Raw genomic sequence first — 27,924 nt, 5'->3', positions numbered from 1 at the left:
AAAACGCAGGTTTAAGAAAATGTTATTTTTACGTATATTATTTGTGTTACCAAGAAGTTAGTTTGTTTAATTTTATGAAACATTTAAAGTTTAGTTTGGTTTTCGGTAAATGTTCATCGGTATTTTTTTGTTTTGCAGGAAATGAGTCGAGACCAATACAAAACGATTAACAATGATGAAATAACAATGAAAATGAAAGAACTTGAAAACAAAATTGATTTCGTTAAAATGGATGTAGTGAGAAAAACTTTCTGTACATTTTTGAATAAAACAAAATTGAAAATAAAACACAAAGAATAACTTTTAAATTGTACTCTTGCCTTTCCTTCTTTTTGAATTTATCCAATAAAACTTTGTGATTACTATGATCTTTTATAAAATAAAAACACTTTTTTTTAATTACGACGCAGGTGAAAGACCACGAAGAATATAAAAATTCTAGTAATAACGATATCACTACTAAACTAAATGCACTTGAAGACAAAATCAATTGTTTAGCAAAGGAAATGGTAAGAGATCTTCGCTGAGTTAAAAATTACACTAAACAACTTTCTTAATAAAACAATTTTGACAACAACTACCTAATGGGATTCTAATTTTTAAGTTTTTTTGTAATTTTATATTAACTTTTTGAAGTTAGATTAAACATGTAATAATATGAAATTAATATTTTGTCTCTTATGCAGGAAACGAGTCAGGAGTATTACAAAAACTCAAATAATGAAGTATTAACTAAAAAACTAAAAGATCTTGAAGTCAAAGTAGACTCATGTGCAAATGATGTGGTATATAAATAACTATTAATTTTATTATTTTATTTAAAACTTGGAGTTGTACCCTTTTAACAAAAATGAAGCAAATGTTTGAAAATTTTTGCATTGTTTTGTACCTATTATAAAAAAAATGTATTGTCTTTTTTTTTTTTCAGGCACAAATGTTTTTCATTACTATATTGTTTATGCATGATATGGGTTAGGAACCTTTTAAAATATCAACCAATAAAACAATGACAATAAAAATACATACTAGAATACAAAATAGACGCTATAGGAAATGCAGTGTCAAGAAAAATCCTTCAATAACATATGTTTAACATTAATACATACTTAAAATTAATATCAGATTTAATTGGTTATGTAACTCTCAAATATAATCCATTTGTTGACAGCTAAATAATAACTAATAAGCAAAACAGGAGAAAAAATAAATAAAGTAAAAAATGCCTTCAAAATATGAAATAAAAAATATTTAGAAGCATTTTTTTTAGAATTTTATCAAACAAACTAATTTGTTATAAAAAGAAACAAAAATTTTTCTTTTGTTGATAATAATAATAATTAAAATGCTGTTGAGATAGAGCGCCAAACAATATCTATGACAGCCAACACAGTAGATTTCATTTAATTTAGCTGCAACCTGTTTTTCTTGTTCAATTTTATCTGCAAGTCAATCAGCTCAAGTTTGGATTTAAACTCTTTGACTGATGAAATTTCCACTACCGATTCGTGTAAAATATTTCATCCAAAGACAACGCTGTTTGTGAAGAAGTGTTGTCTACTTAAACAATATTTACCAAACTCTAATTTAGCACTATGTTCATTACCTCTAGCGTTGGTTAATGAACCTGTTGTATTGATTGATTAAATTTCTATCTGGACTTTCTTCATATAAATAGATTCAAAACAATTTTATAATTTCTATTGCTGTATAAGGTCATCTCTTTGTCTTAGAACGTCTAAAGTTGTTAAATCTAAAACTTTTAGTCTTTGCTTATATCCCAGATGTTATAATTGTAGCCATTCCTATCATTATGTAAATACGCTCTGAAACTTTTCAATAGCTCATTTTGTAATAGAAGATTAGTAACAAAACTCAAAATAAGCGCAATTTCTTTGTATATAATGTTGTGTTTGTGTAAAAAAATATATATAAATATATAGATATGTACAGATATAAATATACATATATTTAAAAAATTACTTTTCGATAACTTTACTAATTGCTTTTGTTATAAAATCTGTTTTATTTAAATCTAAATCATGTTATTCTTAAACTCAAACTGCGAGAATTAAAATTTAAAGATTCTTTTTCCTCTATTGTTTCTAAAAGTTTTTTAACATAAACTTGGAGTATTCGAAGAAAAGTAAAAAAATTTGTAATTTTGCCCAAATAAGTAAATAAATGTTGAAACACGTTATCAACTTTGTTTTGTCTATAACATTATTTGAAAATCTTTTGTTAACAGTCTTTAGCTATACGGCTGTTGTGCTGTTGTGTTTTCATGTTCTTTAGTAAAAGTTAAGAAGGTTTTTCTTACTTACGAGTTGATATTTTTTAACACGGTGAATAAACTAACCTAAAAAACGCATAAGGTTTAATAAACCTTTTGCATTTCAAAAAAGGCTTTGCAAATGCTACTCTGTTAAAGCTGTGTTGGTCGAACTTGCTGTCTTCAAAAAACTCTAAATATTTTTACAAATATTTAAAAGTACGCAAGAAACTATGTTAAAAACTATTGAACAAGGCAAATAATATAAAGCTGATATCTCCATATTTGTTTAAATCCGTAAGCTGTAATAACCACAAACATGCGAAACTTGCTTTTTGTTCAAAAATAAAAATTAACTTCTATTCTTAGCCATAAATATAAATCTACTTAAAGTATAACCGATTTTGACTGTTTCATAAGTTTTGTTTTTAATTGAGGATCTATTTATGATTTTGTGGTAATAGTTATAAGCAAGTTTTACGAAGACTGACACATTCATATGGGATCATAACATGATAACAACTTAGTAAGAAATAATGAAAAACTATTGATAAAACGATTATACAATATTGAATTCGACTTTTATTTGAAAAGAAGAAATTCTAGTTTTTAGTCTAAAACTGAGATTGATTTAAAAAAATCTTAACAACTGCTCATGTTTTAGTGTTATAAAAGTATCATATATTAATCTTGCGAAGATGTTTTAAGAACACTTAAATGTAACTTAAAATCGTTGTCATGTTACGATAAGATTTTTAAAATAAACTTGCTTAAGACTAAACTCGGGAAGCAGTTTCTTTTGTCAAATAATCGTTCATTTGATCTCATTCGTTTAACTGTGTTTGCAATTTTTAAAAATAATGTTATTTTTAAAGTATCAAAACTGTTTTAACTTAACATTACTTGAAGTTGGCAGGAAATATATTATATCTGATAAATCAACTGTAATTGTCTGAAATAAAACTTTGTTTTTAAGACAACTTATTCAACAAACTCATTAACTTTTAAAGTATTTGATTATCGAAAAAACGCAGGTTTAAGAAAATGTTATTTTTACGTATATTATTTGTGTTACCAAGAAGTTAGTTTGTTTAATTTTATGAAACATTTAAAGTTTAGTTTGGTTTTCGGTAAATGTTCATCGGTATTTTTTTGTTTTGCAGGAAATGAGTCGAGACCAATACAAAACGATTAACAATGATGAAATAACAATGAAAATGAAAGAACTTGAAAACAAAATTGATTTCGTTAAAATGGATGTAGTGAGAAAAACTTTCTGTACATTTTTGAATAAAACAAAATTGAAAATAAAACACAAAGAATAACTTTTAAATTGTACTCTTGCCTTTCCTTCTTTTTGAATTTATCCAATAAAACTTTGTGATTACTATGATCTTTTATAAAATAAAAACACTTTTTTTTAATTACGACGCAGGTGAAAGACCACGAAGAATATAAAAATTCTAGTAATAACGATATCACTACTAAACTAAATGCACTTGAAGACAAAATCAATTGTTTAGCAAAGGAAATGGTAAGAGATCTTCGCTGAGTTAAAAATTAAACTAAACAACTTTCTTAATAAAACAATTTTGACAACAACTACCTAATGGGATTCTAATTTTTAAGTTTTTTTGTAATTTTATATTAACTTTTTGAAGTTAGATTTTATTTTTTTGATTAAAACTTGGAGTTGTACCTTTTCAACAAAAATGAAGCAAATGTTTGAAAATTTTTGCATTGTTTTGTACCTATTATAAAAAAAATGTATTGTCTTTTTTTTTTTAGGCACAAATATTTTTCATTACTATATTGTTTATGCATGATATGGGTTAAGAATCTTTTAAAATATTAATCAATAAAACAATTACAAAAAAATACATACTAGAAAACAAAATAGACGCTATAGGAAATGTAGTGTCAGATAAAACCTTCAATAACATATGTTTAACATTAGTTCATACTTAAAATTAGTATCAGATTTAATTGGTTATGTAACTCTCAAATATAATCCATTTGTTAATAGCTAAATATTAACTATTAAGGAAAACAGGAGAAAAAATTAATAAATTGAAAATTGACTTTAAAATATGAATTTAATAATTTTTATGAATTTGTTTTAACCACCAATGGCTTTTTTCGTCCTGTTAAGGTTGGTCTCCAAGTCAGAACCTCAGCCTACATAAGGTAACTTAATCTGCGGGCACCAATAAATAGAAGGAAACAACTGGTGGTGGAAGAAAAATTGTTTTTCCCTAAAAAATAGATTGGGAGACCACCTCCAGTTGTTTGTGCCACCCGGATGCTCCCGGCGACATTTTCAATTCTAGTTTTAAGTTAAAAGGCAACATTTTATTGTGAGAAGTTTTTGATAATAGTATTAAATAAAAATAAAGAAGCACAAACTTGTTATCCTGCATACAAATTTTGTTTTTATATGGTGTTCAAATGAGACATAAATAAAAAATTTGAGTTATTTTTTGCACAATATTTGCAATAAAATATGGTTGGAACCAGCTAAAAATTTGTTGAAAAATAAAAACAATTTCTTATATTAGCCATAAACTTAAGTCAACTTAACGTGAAACTAATTTTGATTGTTTCGTACGTTTTGTTTTTAGTTAATGATCTATTTATGATTTTGTGGTAATAGTTATAAGCAAATTTAATGAAGACTGACACAATCATATTGAATCATAGCATAATAACAACTAAGTAAGAAATGATGAATAACTATTGAAAAAGCGATTATATATTATTTAACTCGACTTTTAATTCACAAAATAAAACATCTAGTTATTATTCTTAAATTGAGAATAATTTAAAATAAAATTATTAACAGTTCATGTTTCGGTGTTATAAAAGTATCATATATTATTCTCATGATGATATTTTAGGAACACTTAAATGTAACTTACAATCGTTGTCATATCATGATAAGATTATTATAATAAACTTGTTTAAGACCAAATTCGGGAAGCAGCTTTATATGTCAAATAATTTTTAAGTTGACCTGATGCGTTTGACTTGGTTTGCGTTTTTTAAAAATAATGTTAATTTAAAAGTATCAAACAGTTTTACAGTAACATTATTTTAAATTGAAAGGAATTAAATCATATTTGATAAACAAACTGTTTTTGTCTGAAAAATTCGATTACTAGGATATTTATAAAAAATCAACACTTTTTTTAATTATGACGCAGGTAAAAGATCACGAAGAATTTAATAATTTGAGTAATATAGAAATCACTTCTAAACTGAATGCACTTGAAGACAAAGTCAAATTTTAGCAAAGGAAATGGAAAGAGACCTTTGCTGAGATTAAAAAAAGGCATAAAACAAATTTAATAATCAAACCATTTAACAACAACAGGAGCAGTTTAAAATATCAATCAAGGAGATATTGACTACAAAAATGATCACATTGGAAAAACAAAATAGATTTTATTGAAATGGAAATACAATTAAATACAATGTTGGTTGAAAGTAATATGAACTTAAAGATAACATATTGTTTAATTTAATATTTAAAACTTAAATTGTAATTGTTTTGTCTATAGTTAATACATAGACAACGAAAAAAATTAAAAAAAAAAAAAAAATTAAAAATGTTATTTAACGAAACTTTATAACTTTATTAAACTATATAAAGTTTTACCTCGTAAACATGTTTACTATAATAAATAACAAACAATGTTTTTATAGTTGATAGTTTTAAGCGAAAAACGATTGACTTTTAAAAAGAAAAAGGACAGATTTTTAACGCCAGTGATAAAAAAACTTCGTACTCCCATGTTTTTGTTGGTTTACGGTAGGAGTATATTTAGATATCGGAAGGCGTTAAAATCAAAATCTAACCGTGCTTTACCTCATAGTTAAAGCTGTTATCAGAGAATGTTTTTATTTCATTAAGAAATTTTAAAAATGGCATTCAATCAAAACAAGAATTAACAATTAAGTTTCCGTATAAAATACATAGAGAAATAATATAATACATAGATAAAATACTTAGTAAATAAAATACATAGTTCAAAATTTTGTCTATTTTATTTTGGAAAGTGTTTTTGTGTGCAGAATTGATTGCATCCTGTGGCAATAAATTCCAATTGTCGACCACTCTGTTTGTTAAATAGTTATACCTGCATAATTTCTTAGTATATTGTCGATGAAATTTTTTATTATGACAATATCTGGACATGCGGTTATAAAAACTCAAAGGCTCTTTAAATCTAATATATTCGGTTGAATTAAGTATTTTAAACATTTCTACTAAGTCGCCTCTTCTTCTCCTTTTTTAAAAGGTTAGTAAGCCTAATAATTTTCTTCTTTCTTTGTAACAGATACTTTTCAGTGATTCAATCCTCGTCGATCTACGCTATACATTTTTGAGTATCTTAATATCTTTAGTACAAAATGGGCTCCATACAGATACTGCATATTCAAGCTGTGGCCTAATAGTTGACTTGTATAACAACTTTAATATAAAAACATCAAGATATTTAAATGCGTGTTTTAAAAAACCCAGTGTTTGATTTGCCTTAATTGCTACACTGATAACATGATTTTCCCATTTGAGGTCATTTGATATTATCACACCTAAATCGCTTTTAACTTCTGTTTTTTGCAAAATGTGATCTGCTAATTTGTAATTAAATTGAGGATTCGAATTACCAATGTACATTGCTTTACACTATTCTCTGTTGAATTAATAGATCACTTATTCGACCAGTCTAATAACTTATTTAAGTCTTCTTGAAGAGCATTGTTGTTACTTTTATTAATAATTATTGACATATTTGTATCATCTGCAAATAATTCTAATTTATTTAGTATGTTTTCTTTTAAGTCATTTATAAATATGATAAATAGGAGTGGACCGAGGACAGAACCTTGGGGAATTCCACTTGTGACTTCCTGCCAATCTGAAACAAACTCACCCAGAACTACTCGTTGTTTTCTATTACTGAGAAATGATTTCCCCCATAGTAGGATAATGGATTAAAAACCATAACCGTAAAGTTCGCATAAAGAAACTGAATCAAAGGCTTTTGGAAAGTCCAAAAATATTATATCAATATTATTACCAGTTTCAATTTTGCTTGTTATAAAATCTAAAGTCTCTAATAAATTGGAGCAACAGTTTTTACCATTAATAAATCTAGGCTGTTCACAGGCTATTAACTCATTTAAAGCCAAATGGTTCATTATAACATTGTGAATAATTTTCTCCATAACCTTGCATACTATTGATGTTGTTGATATTGGTCGATAATTTGAAGGATTTAACTTATCTCCTTTCTTGAATAGTGGAGTTATGTTTGCAGTTAACCATTCGTTTGGTAAAACACCACAATAAAATGACATTTTAAAGATTACTGATAAAGGATGAGAAAGTGATTTTGAACATTTTTTGAGAACACGAGGGTAAACTTTGTCAACACCGTTTGTTTTATTAATATTAAGGTTTACTAACTGATATTCAACATCAGTGTCATTAAAACTTGGATCGCTACAATGAAAATTACATTTAGAAGGAAAAGTTACATCGTCTAATACCTCATCTTTTAAAAATACTAAAACAAAATACTCATTTAAACAATTTGCAATATCTTATTATAACGTTATAATTGAATCATCAAAAGTTTTGAGTGCTTCAATTGAATCTTTTTTAACTATTTTACTATTTAAGTATGCATAAACACTTTTAGGGTTGTTTTTGAGTTTTTAGCCAAATTTAATTCAAAGGCTCTTATATCTTTATTGACTCTTTTTTACGTTTTTATTCAATTTTTTATAGTTATTTACCATTTCCGTTTTTTTAAATCTTGAATGCCTGCATTTGTACTATAACCTTTAACTTAACCATTTTTCGAAGTTCTTTAGTCATCCATGGAGCATATTTTTTACTTGTATCGTAACTAATAATTAAAATAAATTTACCACATCCAGTATGATTTATATTTAGTCATTTTTATAAGCTTGACTAGCATTTAAATTTTTAAACTCATTTTCCCAATCAAAGCTTGTAAAATATTTTGAAAATTTTTCATAATTTCCTTTAATATGTAATAATTTTGTTTTTATTTTTGGTTTTTGATCAAAATTGTTGTTTTTATAAAAATATTTGAAATTCCATATATGGTATCCATGTTCAATTCCACCTAGGGGAGGTAAGTGATTCAAAGAAAAAACCCAATTTCTTTTTTCTGTGAGGACCAAGTCTAATAAATTTCAGTCAAACCCAAAGCTAGCATGAAATGTTGGCAACAAGACATTTTAATATATGAAGCAATCGCTTAAAAATTCTATAAATTCTCAAGCAATCAAATCTAAATCATTTTCAAGTTTACATGAACCTTCATTGAACTATTTTATTTTCGAAAAATTGAAACATCCATAAATTAGAATTCCCGTGTATTTACCATTTTTCCAAGCTTTATAAGCATGTTGAATAGATTTAGTTATTTTCTGGCAGCTTGATATATCACCAGCATCTGTTCCATATATACATCCACATAAGATAATTTCCTGACCAATCTCAACTGAACACCATACTTATTCCGTGGCATTATTAATTAAACAGTTTTCAGTTTGGAGAATAAGATTTAATTGCATTTTTTATGTATATATAAACTCCTCCACCTCTAATATGTCCATGATCTTTTCTATACAAGTTAAAATCTTCAATATCTGTTGCTGATTTATCAGTCCACCAGGTTTCACAAAGCAAAATAATTTGCATCTGATTACAAACTGTTGCTTAAATTAACTTATCAAATTTGTTATTTAGTGATGTGGTGTTTGTATAAAAACAGCTAAAAAAATTGCTACTCTGATGTACTTCTTTACTATTAATATTTGAATCAACAAGAATTGTTTTAATGTTCAGTGAATCATGTGGTTTACAAACAGAAATATTATTATTGGAATTTATACATTGATTTAAATTTTTCTTATCCTTTTGGTGTTTTTTTTGACTAATTTGAACTGATCTTTTTAACTTCATTATTTCTGATTCCCAATCAAAAGGGATTATTTAACTGACCATTCGAATTTAGCTCTTCATTTAGCTTATTTCTTTTAAGATCAAGCTCTTTGTAAAATTTCTTTATAATTTATTTTGATCTGGATGAATACATACTTTATTAAAACTTTCAGAATCTTTTAGTTGCTTGGCAGCTTTTAATATTGAAATCAGAACTATTAAGTAATTCGACCAACAAAGGTGTACTTGTTTCCATTTTTATGTTATTTCATTTTGTATTTTTGAAGCTATGGATTCTCTTTATTTTGTCAGGATTAATTTTTGATTCAGAAAAAAGATATAAAGAATATTTTCATCAAATCTTTTTCTATTTCCAATATCTGAATCAGTCGAATTTTGTAAACCAAAAACAAAAATATTTTTATCTCCTTTACTTACATCTTTACTTAAATCTATAATACCTTTTATTACCTTTATTCCTCTTGTAGATTTATTGTATTTTTTATTAGTAAATGTATATTTATATATATATATATATATATATATATATATATATATATATATATATATATATGAATATATATATATATATATATACATATATATATGTATGTATGTATATAAAACTTAATGTTGGAATTAAAGATATATGCCAACTTAACACTTGAGTATTATTTAAGTGCGCAAAAATAATGCTCAATAACGTACGCTAATTTGAATTAGTCTTTATGACTACTTGGGGCTGATTCTATGCTAAGCCAAAAATATCTTTGGATATAAAGGCAATGTATTAAAAAATATAGCATGAAATTCAAAAAAAAATTCAAAAGTATTTATAATACTATACATAAAAACAAAAAAAGTTCAAACCTTATTTAAAATGTAAACAAATGCTCTGTAAAAAAATAGTACACAATCATTTTATCAGAATTAGGTTTATCCATAACTCTAAATTTACTTATGCTTTAAAAAAATAATCTACAACTAATGGTTTGCATTTTGTATTTGCTTTCACTTAAAACTTTAATTATATATATATATATATATATATATATATATATATATATATATATATATATATATATATATATATATATATATATATATATATATATATATATATATATATATATATATATATATATATATATATATATATATATATTAGCAGTGTAACGTTGTACTAAAAAAACCCTGCTGCCGGGGGCATCAGTACATACGTTGACTGAGAAATAGCCTGACTCGCAGTGGAGAGCTGCTACATCAACTAAGGGTTTCGAAAGTGGTAGCAATCTTTTTATTCATAACTCTTTTCTTCTTTTTCTGAAAAACCCGTATTGGTTTAAATATGTATCTAAATATCTATTTATCTATCTATCTATCTAACTATATGCATATATATATATATATATATATATATATATATATATATATATATATATATATATATATATATATATATATATACATATATATATATATATATATATATATATATATATATATATATATATATATATATATATATTTCATTACTTTTACCTTTATGCTTGAAAAATGATGAAAAAAACTCAGATGTTTTTAAATCGGCGATAAGAGTTTTTTTATATTGCAGAATAAGAAGCTGCTGATATTGTTTAATGTGACAAAATAAGGAACACTAAACAAAAAGAAGAAGAGTTAAAGTTTTTAGATGCTTTAAAGAATGGTAAAAAAGTCATTTTAGGCTCTCTTGACAAAGAATATACAAGAAAATTGCAAAATTATTAAAAAAGGAAACAATCAAGTGAATAGTTCATCAAAAAAAGGTTATGGAGCAATCAACACAAGTGATTTTAGAAGATTCCAAATAAGATGATGATCTAGGTTATGCAAACGAAGTATTTCTTCCTCTAAAAAAGCCTAAAAAAGAACTGTTAGAAAGATTATTTAAAAATCCTTTAATAACTAAAGAGGTTTGTCAAATGGCTGACGGCTTGAATTTCTCCCTTAATCAAGCAAAAAGTATCACAGTTGCAATACGAAAAAGTAGATGAGTTGGTTTAGATACTCTGGCTGTTTTGAAAACCTCATTTCACCGATATTGTCAAGAAAAGTAGACCATAATGGAAGATGAATTAAAATCATCGTTTGTTGCTCCTGAAGTTGGTGTTTTGCCCTGGAATGGAAAAGTAATGGAAGACCCTCACAAGAAACGGTCAAATAGACTAGTAATTTTTATTTCAGGAGCTCCAGGCTACAAGCAAGGTAAATTGTTAGGCGTTCCAGAAATAGTGGATAGCATTGCGTCTAGTCAAGCCACAGCTACACTTGCTTTTATACAGTAATGGGATTTAGTAGATAATAGAGTTGGATTGTCTTTTGACACAACTACTTCAAACTTAAGGTGGCAGAACGATGCATGCGTTAAAAAAAAAATTCTTTTAAAAAAAATACTGTTTTATTTTTCATGCAGACATCACACACTGGAAAGACTGCAAAACGCAGCTTGGCAAACGCCATTTGGACGTAATCAAGCCCAAATAATGAATACTTTATTGAGTTCCAGGAAAAATGGAACTCTAACTTGGACGAGATTAACTTCAAATGCTTTGATGTTAAAGTCAGAAGTATGAAGTTACTTTTCAAAGACCAGCTTAAGAATAAGAATTTCAAACTAAGAGATGGTTACAAGGAATACACATATGTTAATTTTACTTGGCAAAATTCCAGATAGAGGTGTACATTGGCGCGAGCCTGGGGCTTTTCATCATGCAAGATGGATGTTGTTGGTAATAAACGCTGCTAAAATGTGCCTTTTTAGAGATTTTATGGGCTAAAATTGAGGTAACTACGGCGAAGCTGAGAGATAAATGTCTTTTTAATGCTCTTGTGTATGCCAAGCACTGGTTAACAAGCCCCCTTGGAGTTAACGCTACTTTTAATGACTTGAAACTTTTCAATGATTTGCAGAAATTCAAAACCATCAACAAGGAAATATCAAAAAGCACCTCAAGAAAATTTAAAAATCCGTTTTGGTATTTAACCGAGAAGATTACAGTTTTTTCAAAGTTTTCAAAAACGTTGTCTGACAATGAAAAATAGAATATTGTTAAGAAACTCTAATTCTAGCAATATGGTGAGCTGAAAAAAGGTACACCAACCTTTCCCGTAGTGACAAAAAATGCGAAAATTGTATCATTGATTGGACAAAACTCTTGGCTTCTGTTTGAAACCCTCGGTGTGAACACTGAGTGGATGAAAACTTTTGCGCAAATATGGTATGAGAACAAAGACTTAAAGCAATGAACTTTTTAAAAAATGTTAGAGTTGTTAATTTTTTTGCTCAGAGAAGTGTAAAATTGATACAAGACTTTTCATTGTCCCTTTCAAAAGATGAAAAAAGCAAGCAAGCAAGTGTGTTACAAATAGTTGAAAACGACAGAAAGTGTTTCACGGATTTCAGAAATGCAACTTTGAACAATCGTTAAACAAACTTTTCCTGATGTAGTTGCTTTTTCTTAATTAAATAAATTTGTAATAGCTTTGTGTATTTCTTCATATTCAGGAGTGTAATAAATTAGAAAATGTTTTGCTGCTTTTTCAAGGAGACTATTTGTGATAGTTAATCAATATAAGAAATACCAACAATTCTATATACGAGAAATAACAATAAACATGAAAAATCATTATCTACTTGAACTGTCTGCAAGGGTATATTTAACTCTATTATGGTTATAATTTTGTTGTTATTTGCCTACTTTATTTTTTTCCGGTAAGGTAAAAAATTAGGGTAGAAAAAAAAAATGCAAAAGAATTAAGTAAAAAAAAGACCCATGGGTTAATGTCATCTGCTCCCATTGTTGTTTTTTTGTCAGACAACGTAGTCTTGACTCAACAGCCATTAACTTTAACAGTTATTTTTTTTACTTCAAAATTGAAATTGTCCTTGGTTATATTAAAGAACGAGGATATCTTAAGTGTTTGATATGTGAAAGACCAATTCAAAGTAGTTGTTTAGAGTATGACAGATGATTTCCTTATCAATTGTTGTGGTTTTATTGCAACACTTTTTACTGCAAACATATGCAAGTAGTTTTTTTGAATCAGACTTTGAATAACAAACTAGCTGCTTCTCAAATGTGTATGAAGCCTGTTAACTAATTTTTTTTTACTTCTTTACCTGCGGCTTTTTGTTTTTTGTAAAAATTCATGGGAGTGGCGCTCTGAGGTTCTAGATTGGTACCTTAAACTGCGTTTTTTTACAGCTGCTTTGACTTGAGGTGAACCATAACTCTTTTTGACAATGAATGAAGCTGTCGTTAAAGGGATGTGTGACTTTTTCACTTTGTATGAAACCAGTACAAAGTAACTGCTTTAGGTTAGAGGCTACCGAACATTGTCTCCCAGCTTTATGCTGCTATGTAAGTTAAAAATGAAATCAACTTTTTTTGGTTCCTTATAAATCGTGTGAGTAAGAAAGCGCAAAATTATTTTTTTTTTTCATTCTAAATATATTTAAATTCTGGACATTTAAGGAGCATCACTATGTTTTAAGTAAATAAAAGCACATAATAAGTGTATACTCTTTATTTATTATCAGAAGATCTTGTAAAACTTCTTTGTTGGACAACTTGATACAAGAAAGGGATAATGAAATCCATTTTTATTTTGTTAACTAAACTTCGGTTATTTTTTTAAAATTATAAACCCTATTATCACTGTTTTAAAATTTTGATTTTTTATTTCTTTTCTTTTTGAACCGCCCATAGTACTTTCCTTGAATAAGACTTAAAAAAAATAACAAAAATTAAAATAATTGAAGCATATCAAACAAAAACCAACAAGCTTTACAAGAACATTAAGTAGTCTTGTGCGTAGTCTTAAAAGCTGCCTTGTGCGTAATGAACGCACATAGATTGTGTCAATAAACAAAATGAATTTTATTTATGCAGTTTGTATAGAAACAATTTTATTGCATTTTGTGATATAATTTTATTTTAAAAATTGCGTAACGACGAAGTAAACGAAGCGTTGCTAGAAATAAAAATTGAAATTGAATCATTTTAAACATATGTAGATTCCGTATTTTTCCTTTATTCTGAGGAAAAATTAAGAACCTACTATGATTATTTTAACAAAAAAATGAATTTTAAAAACACGATTTTTAATACTACCTGTACTAGTGTAATACTAGTGTACTACCTTCTAGTCTACTACTAGTTTAATACTAGTGTACTACCTTCAAAAACATTTTCGATTAGGAAAGTAAAAAAAGACAATTAGAAATTAAGTTAATTTCTTACTTGTATAATAAAATGTTCAAATAAAGAATTCCTAAATACCAAAGAAAAGCAGGAGTACAAAATTGAGCCATAGCAAAAGAAAAAAAACTCGTAAAAATAAACACTCAAAACGAACACTAAAAAAAAAACAACAATAGAAAATTCAAACATCGACATTAACTTAACAACTGAATAAAAATAAACATATAAAAAAGTTAGGAGGAAAATTAGAAGAGAAGATCATTTTATTAAATTAGAAGTAAATTTCTACAACTCTTTTATTTTATGTTATTGATTTATCTATTTTTTTATATATTTTTACTCATTTAATTTAACTTTATAACTTTATTAAATACTTCGTTGTTGTTATATTACTTGTATAAAAAAAACCTCGTCAAAGTTGCCGCTCAACTCAGTTTAATGTTTGAATAATTTAGATTTATGCAAAATGTGACATGCTTAATGATACTGAATATAGTTCACTTCAATTAAATTGTTCGCTGCAGCATTGTGGAAACTGTATTATTATTGTCTTTACATTACAGTACATGATAATGAATTTAACATAATGTTTTTTTTTGATAAAGTTCTTTAAACTGATGATTTACCTCTGTCGACAAATCTTTTCCGCCTTACCATTTAAATAAAGCCTCTAGTCAAATTATTTGTTATGTTTTATCTTGTGTTTATAAATGTTATTATTTAAGCGAATAAATTACGTTATTTACACGTTATGTCCACGTTGTGTACAAGTATGTAAGGTTTCAATAAAATAAATGTTCTCTCCTAACTTCATCTAAACATATAATTGGTACAAAAACACTTTGAGAATTTAAACATAATAATATCATTAGTTTTAATTTTTCCATCATCGATATAACTCAAAAATGGTTTAAAGTATGGAACATTCTCAATTCATCCGATTCTTAATGATTATTACAACATTGAGCACACACCAACTGAATCCTTTTGTGGTGGTATATTTGTATATTTATAAAAAACAACAACTGTTATACAAACAAGGAGATAATGTAATGATTCGCATACCTGATTTTTTAGAATCCGCATTAGTGAAAATATTTTTACCAAAAAAGTCATAAAATATTGTTGATTGCATTTATGGAAACCTTTGCATGAATGTCAATGGTTTTAATAATATCTTGTCTGTTCTTCTATATAAAACATCTGCTAAAAGTAAATTTATTTTCTTACTTGGTGAATACATTATCGCTCTGATACAATCAGATAATGGGATTGCGACGTCTAATTTCTTCGACTTTCTTTTCAGAATATTTGCCCTTTTATTCCTTTGCTTACTAAAATAACTTATCACTCTGCTACAGTTATTGATACAATTTTCTCGAATTCAATAACTAATGAAACTATTTCAGAAAATTTGACAACTTCTGTTTCTGATCACTTATCTCATTTTGTATTTGACCCAGTTTAAATAAATTATTTATTCCACACAGACACAACTTATATTGTTGAAGTTTTAAAAACTTCATTAAAAAAAACTTTAAGTCTGATTTATCAAAAATTGACTTGGATGATGTTATAAAATTTAATGATACTAACTCATAAATCCAAACTTTTATTACTGAAACAACCATGATTTTAAATTGCTATGCCCCGCTTAAAATAACTAGTATCAAAACTTGAAACATTGACTTATAGTTATAAGTGTCAAAAGTTTTGATAAACCATCCCCCAAGTATTTTCAAGAAAATGCAACTTATATAATTGACCCAACTTAAATATCTGAATCATTTAATTTTTTCGTACAAATGTTAATCATAAAATCAAATCTACTATTCCTTAATCTTAGGTCAACCATCAAAGCTATATCTTAAATATCCATTATTACATACTTCACTATTATTTCCAATGTATTTTCCTGAAACTTCATCTCTTATATTTAAATCGAATCTTAGAGAATTATTTAGTCCAAACAGCGTTCTCACAAACATTCTTATAGACTTTAACTTCATAGCTTATCTTTTTTAATATTTTATGAGTTAATTTAGTGCAGTTACATTTTTAAAACGAAAAAGTGACTTTTGACAAACCGAATGAAATGTTAATATTTTACAATGACATTATTACTTTGTTTATAGAGTGATTAATGAAATTTTATTTATTTATTATTATTTTATGTTTAGTTAAATAGTGAAAAAAATCTTTACTTTAAGTTGAGATTAACTAATTAAAGTTTAATATAGCAAATTAGTTTTACTTAAGTTTTCACATTTTAACTTGGATTAATATTCTATTACACTTTATATATATTTTTCAACATAGGAACATTTAAATAAGAGAATGCCGGAACCTAGAAGATTAAAAGACAAAGTTTGGCTAAAAGAACCCACTGATTCATCAAAGTTAATCGAACCGGTATTAGAAGAAGAAAAATGTTTAGATTTCCATGAAATTTTAAAACAAATGAATGCAAGATGTAAACCTAAATAAAATAATAAAACTTAAGTGAAGGAATTTTATTTAAATTTTGTTAGTAAATGTAAAGTAAAACAGGGGGTAAAACGGGTATTAAATGAAGTAGCAATGACAATTTTACTTATTTGATTTTTTTTAAACTATTACATAATAGTTTTGTTAATAATTTTTGTTTATTTTAAATATTTTTCTCTCATATCAAGTTTCAGCTACGTTGAAACTTGCTATGAGTGATTTTAAAATGTAAAATTGTCCAAGTTATTACAATATATTTTTCAAAGTTGAATTTAAAACTAAATTGCAAATTTAACTTTTTAAATCAAATTTTTAACTATAAATAAAGAACTAAAAAAGTTTTTACCAAAGAGCTAGTCACATCTTGAGCCGCCTATGTAAAAACCAGCAAATTTGTAATAAATAAGGCTGCTCAATTGTTCAGGTTACTAGTAGCGTCTAATTTTAGACGTGTCTATAGCATAATTAAAACAATTAGCAGCTGTTAAAACACAAGATTATCAGAATAACTAAAATCAGTTATGGTAGATACGTTCATTAAACTATTCAATTGAGTACAAGTAACTTTAAATGAGCAGATTTTAGAGTGTCCAGAAACATGGGGTTAAATGCCAGCTCTATAAATATTTATAGCGTTGTCTAGAAAATAAACGTGAGTTCTTTCAAAAAATGCTTAAATACAAAGTATTTCGACTCACTGCAAAACGAATTTAATGTAGCAAAATAGTATCAAAATGTCACAGAAAGTATCAAAAAGTCACAGAAGTATGTCATTTGTTGATCTTTTATAAATTTTCCTATTCTGGTAAACAAGAAAATAAAAATATAAAAAGCAGGTAGGTGCAAAATAACAATTAAAGTTACTTGGTAATTTTTCTTAAATAGAGCTTTTATTATTTTACTAGAATATTACAACTAAAAGTAATATTTTAAAAACCGAAGCATAAAACCTGCAAAAAAATATCATTGCCACGCCAAAAGCATGTATATCTTAAATTTATATTTTGAGCTACACTGCGCAATAGAGACTGTTTTTCTTTGCCTGCTGTTAATAGCGCCAAATATTTTTAAATTAAAAATATCTTTAAAAATACTTTTATTAAATTGATTCAGATGAAGTCATCTTTGCAAATTACAACGCACATAGTTAGTTTTGCTTTAGATGTATTCTTCAATATCAAAAAAAGTTCTTTAAACGTATATGTTAGCTGATCTTTGCCAAGTGTATAAATTAAAACTAGCAGTAGGCAACCAGTAATACAGGTTATTAGTAAAAAAAAAAGATTAAAAAAAGGCTAGACAATACAACACAATAACACTGTCAAATAACACCACAACTTAATAAGGTAAAAATTAAATAAATTACAAACGTTGTAGTAAACTAAAAAGATTTTATTTATTACAATAATTAAACAATGGAGGGAAAATTATAGTTTCACAACTTCATCAACTATATTATAAAATAGCAACTTGTAGAATATTTATAATACGTGGTCATTATCAATTGTGTTATCAAGAAATACGTAAGAGCTAAGTAGTTACATAAGCTTTATTAATTCTCCCTGTACTAATTCTCATTTAAGTCTCAACTAAAAGAGAGAGGGAGAGAAAGAATGTGTTTCCAAGCAGCATTTTAAAAATAGACACGCAATAAATAATAGAAGCTGGTTTTATTTTGTAATCAGAAACAAAAAATTTTTCACATAAGTTAAAAGTTAATGTCCAACATTATTTAATAAGCAGACCAGCGCCTTTTTAATCTGTTAGGCTAACGTAGATGCAAACCTTTATTACATTTTTTTCTGTCAAGGATAATGAATGCTAGATCTTCTTGAATTTTCTCATAGATTTTTGCTTGTGCCTCCTTAAAAGTGGCTATGCAACTCATCCTCTTATCTCCTAATGAGGGTACAGCTCTAAAACTCAGAGGATGCTTCCATTAACAGCTGCAAAGTATCAGAGTGTTAACAGTGCTATGTTGCACATGGATGGTTTCTCAGGTTATGCTTTTGGTGTGCAATGTCAAGGCCACATAAGGAGCTCTATGTTACGACTTAGGGTTAAATATCAGAACTGAGAAAATTATCTATGAATAAGTCAAGTTCTCTATAAACTTAAATATGCCAAATGTAAATCAAAAAATATTAAATCATAAAAAAAAGTCCCCTATTACCTAACTGTTTTAATACATCTTTAACTACTATTTATGGCTTACGAAGCAACCCCCCATCAGTTGAATCTTACCTCCTGCAAAATTCACCAGACTTGCTTGCTTTAGAAAGACTATTCTAAATTTTGCTATTCCTTCTTCTGATCTCAATGTTGATGGGTACCATCCTTTATTTTGCAAAGACTCTAATAATTACATGCTTAGCTTAGGGGTACTCATACGCATCAATTCACCAATTTGTAGTGAAACTAGATTCAAATTCTTTGATCATTCCTGTATGTGCTACCGCTTTGCATCTCTTTATTCTATCACCTTTCTCTTCGTTCTTTATTGTTCTTCTTCTTCCCAAGACAGCACCCTTTTTGAATTTAGTTTCTGATCAAATTGACCATGTTCTCTCTCTTTAACCATCTGCCAATTCTGTTGTTATTGATGACTTTAATGCTCATCACACTGATATGGCTTGGCTCAAACGCCACTGATCCATCTGGCACTAAAGTGTATAACTTCTGCATTTTTTAATCTGTTACAGATAGTTAACTTTGTCACTCGTTTTCCTGACAACCCTAATCATTTAACTTCACTACTTAATTTATGTCTGGTCTCTGATCCTATCTTGTGTTCAGTTTCTCCTTTTTTTCCCTTAGGGGGTTCTGACCATGCAATGATCTCTTTAAATCTTTTATCTTGTACTTTAATTTCAGACTCTTTTTAATACTTTCTACTACCCTAAAGCTGACTGAGACTCTTTTAGATTTTCTTTCTGACTGTCCTTGGGGTGATGTCTTTTTCCTCTTAGTTGAAAAATGCGCACCTTAATTAATCTTCTGGATTCAGCCACGAATGGAGGCTCTTATTCCTTCTCATGGGTTTGAAGTCAAGCCTCTTTCTACTCTGTGTTTTTCACTCTCTTGTGCAGCTGCAGTATCTAATCTTAATCATTTTTTTCATCATTTTCAAAACAACAACTCTCTTGAGAACAAAAACAAAAAGCGATTTATTAAAGCAATAAATCAATATAAAAAGGTGCTTTCAGATGCTAAGCTCCATTAATCTCAGTTCACTAAATCTTGTATCATATTTGAGAAATTTTTGAAAATCTTTAACGGCGTTATTAACAAAGGATGGTCTTACATTCCATCTCTCACTCATTGGACTAATCTTATTACCTCTCCCAAAGATAAGGCTAAACTTTTTGCAATGAACTTCTCCTCTAATTCAATTATCAAATCTTATGGCTATTCTCTTCCTTTTATTCTAATTAAAAAGGTTAACCCAATGTTGGTCATTCAAATCACTCCATCTTCCGTTACTAATGTTAGATCTCAATTAAACTCTTCACAGTTTGTGGTCCAGACAATATTTCTATCACAGTCTTACAAATTTGTTTTCCAGAATTCTCTTTAATTTTCTCTAAACTATTTAATAATTGCTTGACATAGTTTAGTTTTCCTGCCGGCTAGAAAATAGCATCTGTTGTTCCAATTTTCAAAAACTCTGATGAACATTCTCATCCTTTCAATTATCGTTCAATCAGTCTTTTTTCTGTTTGCAAGTTTTTTGAGTCTTTGATAAATAAATTTTTTACATCCCATCTTGAGTCAAATAACTTGCTGTCAGACAATCGGTATTTAATCTTCTCGCTCTACGGTTGACTTGCTAACTGCTGTGACTGAAAGATTTTATTATGCATTAGATGGAGGCGGAGAGGCTAAGGCTATTGCTTATGACATACCTAAGGCTTTTGACAAGATTTTTAAATGTATTAGTTCCTGCATGCTCCAAAAACTTTTATTCGAATAGCTCTTTTCCCGCACTTCAACCCTTGGGAATTCTCTTCAATATTCATGTTTCCTTGACTCAAACAACCTTCAACTTTATAAGACTTTTGTCAACCGTTTCCTTACTCTATAACTCTATTCTTTTTTTCTAGTAACTCCCAACGTAATAATTGTTGGGAGTGAATCATAATAAAATGAAATAATTATTTAAACAAGTTCCAGTTTCTCTAAAGCTTGACTAATGAGTATTAGAGTAAATTTCACTTTATATTAAATTTACAAAATTAAAACCATGCTTTAACAGTAAGCAAGCTAATCAAGCAATGCAAAAGCAACTAAAAAAAAGAGGAACATAGTTATGTTTGAAACTATAAAAAATATTTTATATCATGTAAAGTTTATACTTTTCTTTGCTCCAAAGTATCTAAAGAAAAATCAAATTAACAGACATTGACACTGCTTGGCATCAAGATCCGTATATTTTTCTGGTCATTAAATTCTAAGTTTAATAAAAAACTGTGAATAGAATTTTATTTAAACGGTCAGTGTATCATATTGCAAAAATTAATCAAAAAAGAAAACAATAATTTAACAACTGCAAAAATAAAAAAAGCCAATACTTTCAAATTTTTTATTATTGTTTCTTTAACACGTTAGCTGCCAACTACGAGTATACTCGTAGTAGAAAAACGCTATTTTTTGGCCAATTATGAGTTTACTCGTAGAATGCCTGCGTAAAAAATTGGCTAACTACGAGTAAACTCGTAGTTCCACTAACATAATAAAAATTTAATTTTAACAATATTTAGCTATGTTAATTCACATATCTTTTTTTTAACTTTAGAAATGATTTTAGAAATAACTAAGTTATAGACTTGTACTTCGTAAACCCCCCGTGTTTTATATAAATCGGGATAAAGATATAACAAACTTAAAATATAAAAAAGTAATATATGTTTAGTATTAAGGTCTTTTTTCTTGAAAATTACTTTAAAAACCTTTTATTCTACATGGTATATTTTAAAAAATTCGCCAACACATAACGGACGCTTTTTTTCACATACAACGCACTGATAGCGTGTTTCCTAACGTTTCTTTTTAGATAAAAACACGACAAGGTTTTGTGGGCAATTTCTTCACTTCATTTGGTGATATAGCAGCCAAATAATGAAGTTTGTTGTTGTTGACTCGAGGAATCAATGTTTCTTTGTTTAAGTGCTCACCCAATAAATTGGTAACAACTATTTCCCGAAATTTGAGCAAGGAGATTGCTTTATCTGTTCCATACTTGCAGTTTAGACAGTAAGCATTAAATACAAATATATCGAAAACATGAATAGCTACTTTTTTATACCATCTAGTGTTTTTTCTTAGACAGCCATAACAAGATACCATTTGATCAGCTCGATCAACTACTGACATGCCTTTATTATAATCTCAAATTATGTTGGGTTTAAGTTTCTTTACACCTCTTCTGTTCGTCACCTCAACACAGATCTAAATGCATCAAGAACGTTGGATGGCTCTGCACTGCAACGATTGCTGTTACAAAACGCTTTCGAGTATACTCGTACTTTGGCAATGGCGAAAAAAATTTCTTCTCCATTGCCAAAGTACGAGTATACTCGTAGTGATTTTTTTTCTCCTTTATATTCAGAATAAAAAATGCTTTTAAATTATGTTTGATAGAAAAAATGTTATTTATTGAAATGGTGATATCTAGCCTTGGCAGTGAAAACAAAAGCACGCAAAACAGCTTTGGCAGAAATATAATATCGCATAATTTACGGCGTGGCAGTGTAATAACGCCTTGCTAAAACAGGTTTGGCAGCGAACGTTTTAAATATAGATAATTTTAAGGATTATAAATAAAATAAAAACTTGTAAGACAAAAGTAATTATTACTGAAGGTCCAAAAAATTTGTGCGGTAACTTAAAATTAACCAATAAAAAATTATGCTAATGCTATTTGCGCATTGTATGAAACTTTAATTTTGTTTTTTGTTTAGGGAAAAGTTTGAGAAACTATTTAGAAATTTAAATGTTTTAAATTAGAAATTAATAAATCGATATTAAAAATAGTAACAAAAAATATATATTTAAAAATAAACCTTTACTGTTTTTTTTTGTTTTAAAATATAATAAGTTTAAGTTAGTGTTTATATATTTTTAAGCTTCTCTGCCTTTCTAGTTTTGTATACATACCTGTAATAAAGCTGCAAGCATTTAATTTGTAAGAAAATATTGAATACGATTTAAGTAAGATATAAATGTTTTTTATACCTTATTTAACAATTTTTTTAATTAAAACATTTGATCACCGCTAAATTCCTTTAGTCTGTTGTGATTAGTGGTTGTTTTTAATAAATATGTCGTACTTTATACTGCTTTGTTTTTCTGGTTTTAATCTGACGATTAATAAGATAATTTAAAATAATAAAGTTTAAATCATAATCTTTAAAAATAATAAAAATAATAGTAACAATATGGTTTTACAATAGATTTTACATCATAATTCACGATCAACATAAATATATTTTTTTGAATAACAGCTATTTCGAGCCATAGGCATGTAAATTTTCTTCTCACCGAGCAGCATTTCTTAGTTTTCAGCGACGCTTAATTACATCTTGCCTAGATCTAACTCTTTCCTTTGACAACAACTATTTTTATGTCGCCAACTAGCGTTTACACTAATAACTTCTTCCAGCCTAATGTTGTCGGTTTTAATTTGACGATTATCATTAAACATATTACCAGTAATATTACTATTGTTACTACTGAATAATAAATAAACGTAAAAGAATCTTACAAACTGTTATCTTTTCTAATTAAAGATTATGTTTTACCTTAAGGTTTATTGAAATCCAAATCTTTTTTTAAGATTATATATACAAGTCGTTTAGCAAAGTTATTAAACAATATTTAACTACATCAATTATTTTTAATTTAACAAAGAATTAAGACTATACAAAATTATTTTTACCTTAATGCACAAATATAATAAATGAACAATCTTGTATGAAAATTGAAGCAATGTTCGTAAATATATTTTACTCTAAAGTAATTATATATATATATATATATATATATATATATATATATATATATATATATATATATATATATATATATATATATATATATATATGTTCACATATCTTAAAAAAGAAGCACAACACCTTCAACAATGAAATACGAAAATACATTATTAATATTTTTTAACAATTTCCGATAGGAGATTATTTTTTCTACTCTGCTATTTTTCCTAAACAAGAATATTTATATAGATATAAAGAAATACAAAATATACTGAAATATAAGCACATTTATGTATATAAACTTACTTGTCAACAAATTACAGTCAGTTTTCCATGTTAAATTCATAAACTTCATATCTAATATAAAATGAATAAAGAAAACGAAATAGTAAACCTACTCATATCAGTACCAGTTCTGCCCTCTGAAAATTATTATTATTATTAACCCTTCTATTAAAAAAAGCTTTAAAAAAATAGCTTTCTGCTCTTTTCAATTGAACTAAAAAACTAAAACAAAACTTGCTTACCAAAGGTGCCTAGTTCTTAAAAATCTGAAAACAGGTTACTAAAAAACCAAAACATTTTTTTATTAAAATTACTATATTTAAAAAAATTAAATTAAGCAAAGACTATCATTAACCCTCTTTAAAAGCTGAGAAAATTTTTTTAGTTTGAATTGGCTTGCATACCATAGTTGTAAAACTACGTGAATATTGAAAAACGCAATTTAGAAAAGCCTAGAAACAACTTAAAAATGACGTATGCAGCATTGAACTTCAAATGTTTATTGTTAATTATTAGTAGATATTTTTAAAAAAGTCATAAAAATTTATATTAACTTGTTCTTCTGTATTTCATAAATACATAATATGATAAATCTAAAACTTAAGAATGTAACGAGTATGTAAATACAAAAAAAAATATCATACATGAATTGATATTAATTATGTAATATATGATTCCAGAGTAGTAGTTGTTAAAGATTGTTATTTGATGTTAGCTTTTAATCGAATATCGAATTATAATCATATTTAATTTAAAACAACTACTTAATGAACAGAAAAAACAAATAAAGAACTGCAATCCTTTAACAAAGTTTAACTTTTACTAACAACAAAATGTCAGTGTTGGCTCAAAATTTTAATTTTTTTTTTCGTGATTTCTTTAAAAAAGAACAAAAATAAGTAATAGCATCACAGAAATGTCAAAATAATAATCAACCTAATTAAATAAGCAAGGTTTGAAATAATAGCATTCAAATGCATGAGTTACACTAATTTAGGACTTCTTAAAACTTTCTTTTTTATTAATAAATAAACTTAAAAGTAGTAAGAAACAAATTTGTGTTAAAGTAATATAATAACTTTTTTGGAAAAAAAATAGCGTATAAAAAATAATTAGACTGATCTATACCCCAATTTTCTTTCTAAAAAGTCAAAAATAAGCTCAATAAAATGAAACTGTTAAAAATATCCATAAATAAAGCTAAAAGAGTAGCTAATACAAACAAAACATAAACGATTTAAAAATTTTGAAAGAGTGATCCGATCTACCTTGTATATAATAAAAGTGTAATATTTAACTGAGTAAATTATTTTCTATACTTACTTTTATTCATAATTTGATCCTTAAATTGCAATTAAAATGTATCTAATACTATATATACATATATATATATATATATATATATATATATATATATATATATATATATATATATATATATATATATACATATATTTATGTATATATATATATATATATATATATATATATATATATATATATATATATATATATATATATATAACTATTTATATATTTTACATAAAACTTTTTTTATTATGTAAAGTGCTAAAAGCTTAATCTGTTAAAAATAATATTTTTGGTATTATAAGATTACAGTCATGCAAAAGCAACAATGGCAGTTAAATTGTTTTTAGTTTTTAACTGTTAGAGTAATCTGTAGAGATCTCTTTTTTAGGCCATTGGATAACAAAGACCATAAAATAAAAGTCAAATTTGCTGAACCATCAAAACCTAGATGGAAGCAGTTATCTGTTAGAGCACTATATTTTTACAGTAAGTTTATTTTACATTTATTGGTTTTAAACTTTTCTTAAAAAAACAAACAAAATAGTTTTATTTTTTATCAATATCTCAAAGGCATATGATATTGCTAGTTCCAAGTTAGACAATCTTTTTTAATATGAAGTTGTCACACAAAAAAAAGTAAAGTAAATAGGTAAACTTTTTATTCCATTTTAGTTTGTTTTATTATTCAAGTTAATAGTTATTTAGATGCTATGCTATGTTATGATGTTTATTCCACCTTTTATTAAATTAAAACTTGTGTCTGGAATAAAAAGGGTTAAAGATTAATTTAGATTGTTACCAACTTCATGGAATCAATCATTTGCTTTAGAATCAGATTATGCCAAATTTAACAGTAAAAAAAAGTTGTCTATTTTAATCTTAAACTCAAACCTGCAGTCTTCTACTCCTCTTCATCTTAGGAGCAGTCCGATTAGATTTTTGAATTTTTAAATTTTTTTGATTATCACTATGAAAATGCGCTTCTTTTGAGACCCAGGTTAGCATACTTTTGGATCATTTCTCTTTTTACAATATTAGGGATTTTACCCCAAATTGTAAAGATTTGAACACAAATATCTTTTCAACTTGACGTGATGGCGAAAACTTTGTTGCATATTTGAAATCAAACTGGCAGGTACTATACAAATAATAAATTGTTTGCTCGGCACCAGAAAAGATTTTTTTTTGTTGACCTGTGTAATTAAATCATATTTTGTTTTCAATAATATTTGATAATACTAATACATTTATAATGCATTAAATGCAAATATATTTACTATATTTGAAAGTTCTATAACTTGAACATAAAAATTCAAAATGGGTCTCAATCTATTAAAAAGTACTATCTGATTTAGATGATTATTTAAACTATTTGTAATTTAAATAATCATCTAAAAGTTTATGTGTTTGAAAACTATTTGCGTTTGAGTAAATGTGTGATTGTAAAAATTTACTAAATCAAATTATGTTATATATATACATATAACTTGTGTAAATAGGTAACTAAACTGCACTACCATCATCAATACCAACACCAATGCTTGCTAAAGCATTGCAATTGGACCAACTATCATCTGATTTGGTTAACCAGCGTGTTGGAGGTGCGTTTAATATATTTATGCATCAAAAAATGATGTTTGTTGCAACTTAATATGACTTAAGATATATAGGAAATCTTTTTTTTCTATAGGCTATAATTTTTAATAAAGTATTATTTTATGTATTTTGTTAAAAAGTATACCTGTTTTTATTTTCTTTACGTTTAATGAATGATCGTCGACAATTGATATTATTAGGAGAGATCAAATAGGGTTTAATCGAACATTAGTTTATTGTCACCTTTCCGATATTTGATTTTATTTAGATGCCGTTCAACGTAATCCGTCAACATGCCGTGGTACGGATGCCGATGTTCGAATACAATTAAAGAATGGTTTCGCTTTGCAAAAGATTGTGATGAAGGGAGCAGGAGAAGAGAAATAATGTTGTAAAATGATTATGTATTTTATTTTCAATTATGAATAACTTTTTACTAGAAACCCAAAAATTTATTACAAATTGATTAACTTAAAACGTAGCGCAAACCTGTAAAGTCTGTTTTGATAACAACGTTGGCTTGATGAGTATCAAAATATCCCTGCCTACACACTATATTATGCCAACTTTAAAAAATCGTTTGATATCTTACGCCAACGTTGTTCCAAAATTGACCTTTATAGTTTTCTTGCTGAAACATGCTAACCCAACAACATTTTCACAAACTAGTTAAAATGCACAATTGCATTGTTTGCTTGATGAGGAGCCATTTTAGTCCTACAACCTTTTACCAACGTTGCGCCAATGTAAGAC

The 27,924-nt window shown here is 26.9% G+C and overlaps 1 protein-coding gene across 2 annotated transcripts in view; it reads left to right on the top strand.

Moving 5' to 3' along the window:
* Positions 1-17,011, top strand: part of LOC136083868 (repetitive organellar protein-like) — a 140,691-nt gene extending 123,680 nt beyond the window's left edge. For both annotated transcript variants that reach the window (XM_065803775.1, XM_065803776.1), the window contains exons 15-20: positions 139-237; positions 411-509; positions 687-785; positions 3,433-3,531; positions 3,705-3,803; positions 16,820-17,011. In XM_065803775.1, coding sequence (XP_065659847.1) covers positions 139-237; positions 411-509; positions 687-785; positions 3,433-3,531; positions 3,705-3,803; positions 16,820-16,987 — 663 coding nt within the window. In that variant the 3' untranslated portion in view covers positions 16,988-17,011. The remainder of the gene's footprint in view (positions 1-138; positions 238-410; positions 510-686; positions 786-3,432; positions 3,532-3,704; positions 3,804-16,819) is intronic.
* Positions 17,012-27,924: the final 10,913 nt, after the last annotated feature.

The sequence above is a fragment of the Hydra vulgaris genome, chromosome 08, assembly GCF_038396675.1.
Source record: "Hydra vulgaris chromosome 08, alternate assembly HydraT2T_AEP".
NCBI lineage: Eukaryota > Metazoa > Cnidaria > Hydrozoa > Anthoathecata > Hydridae > Hydra > Hydra vulgaris.
This window is presented reverse-complemented; position numbering and strand designations above follow the sequence as displayed.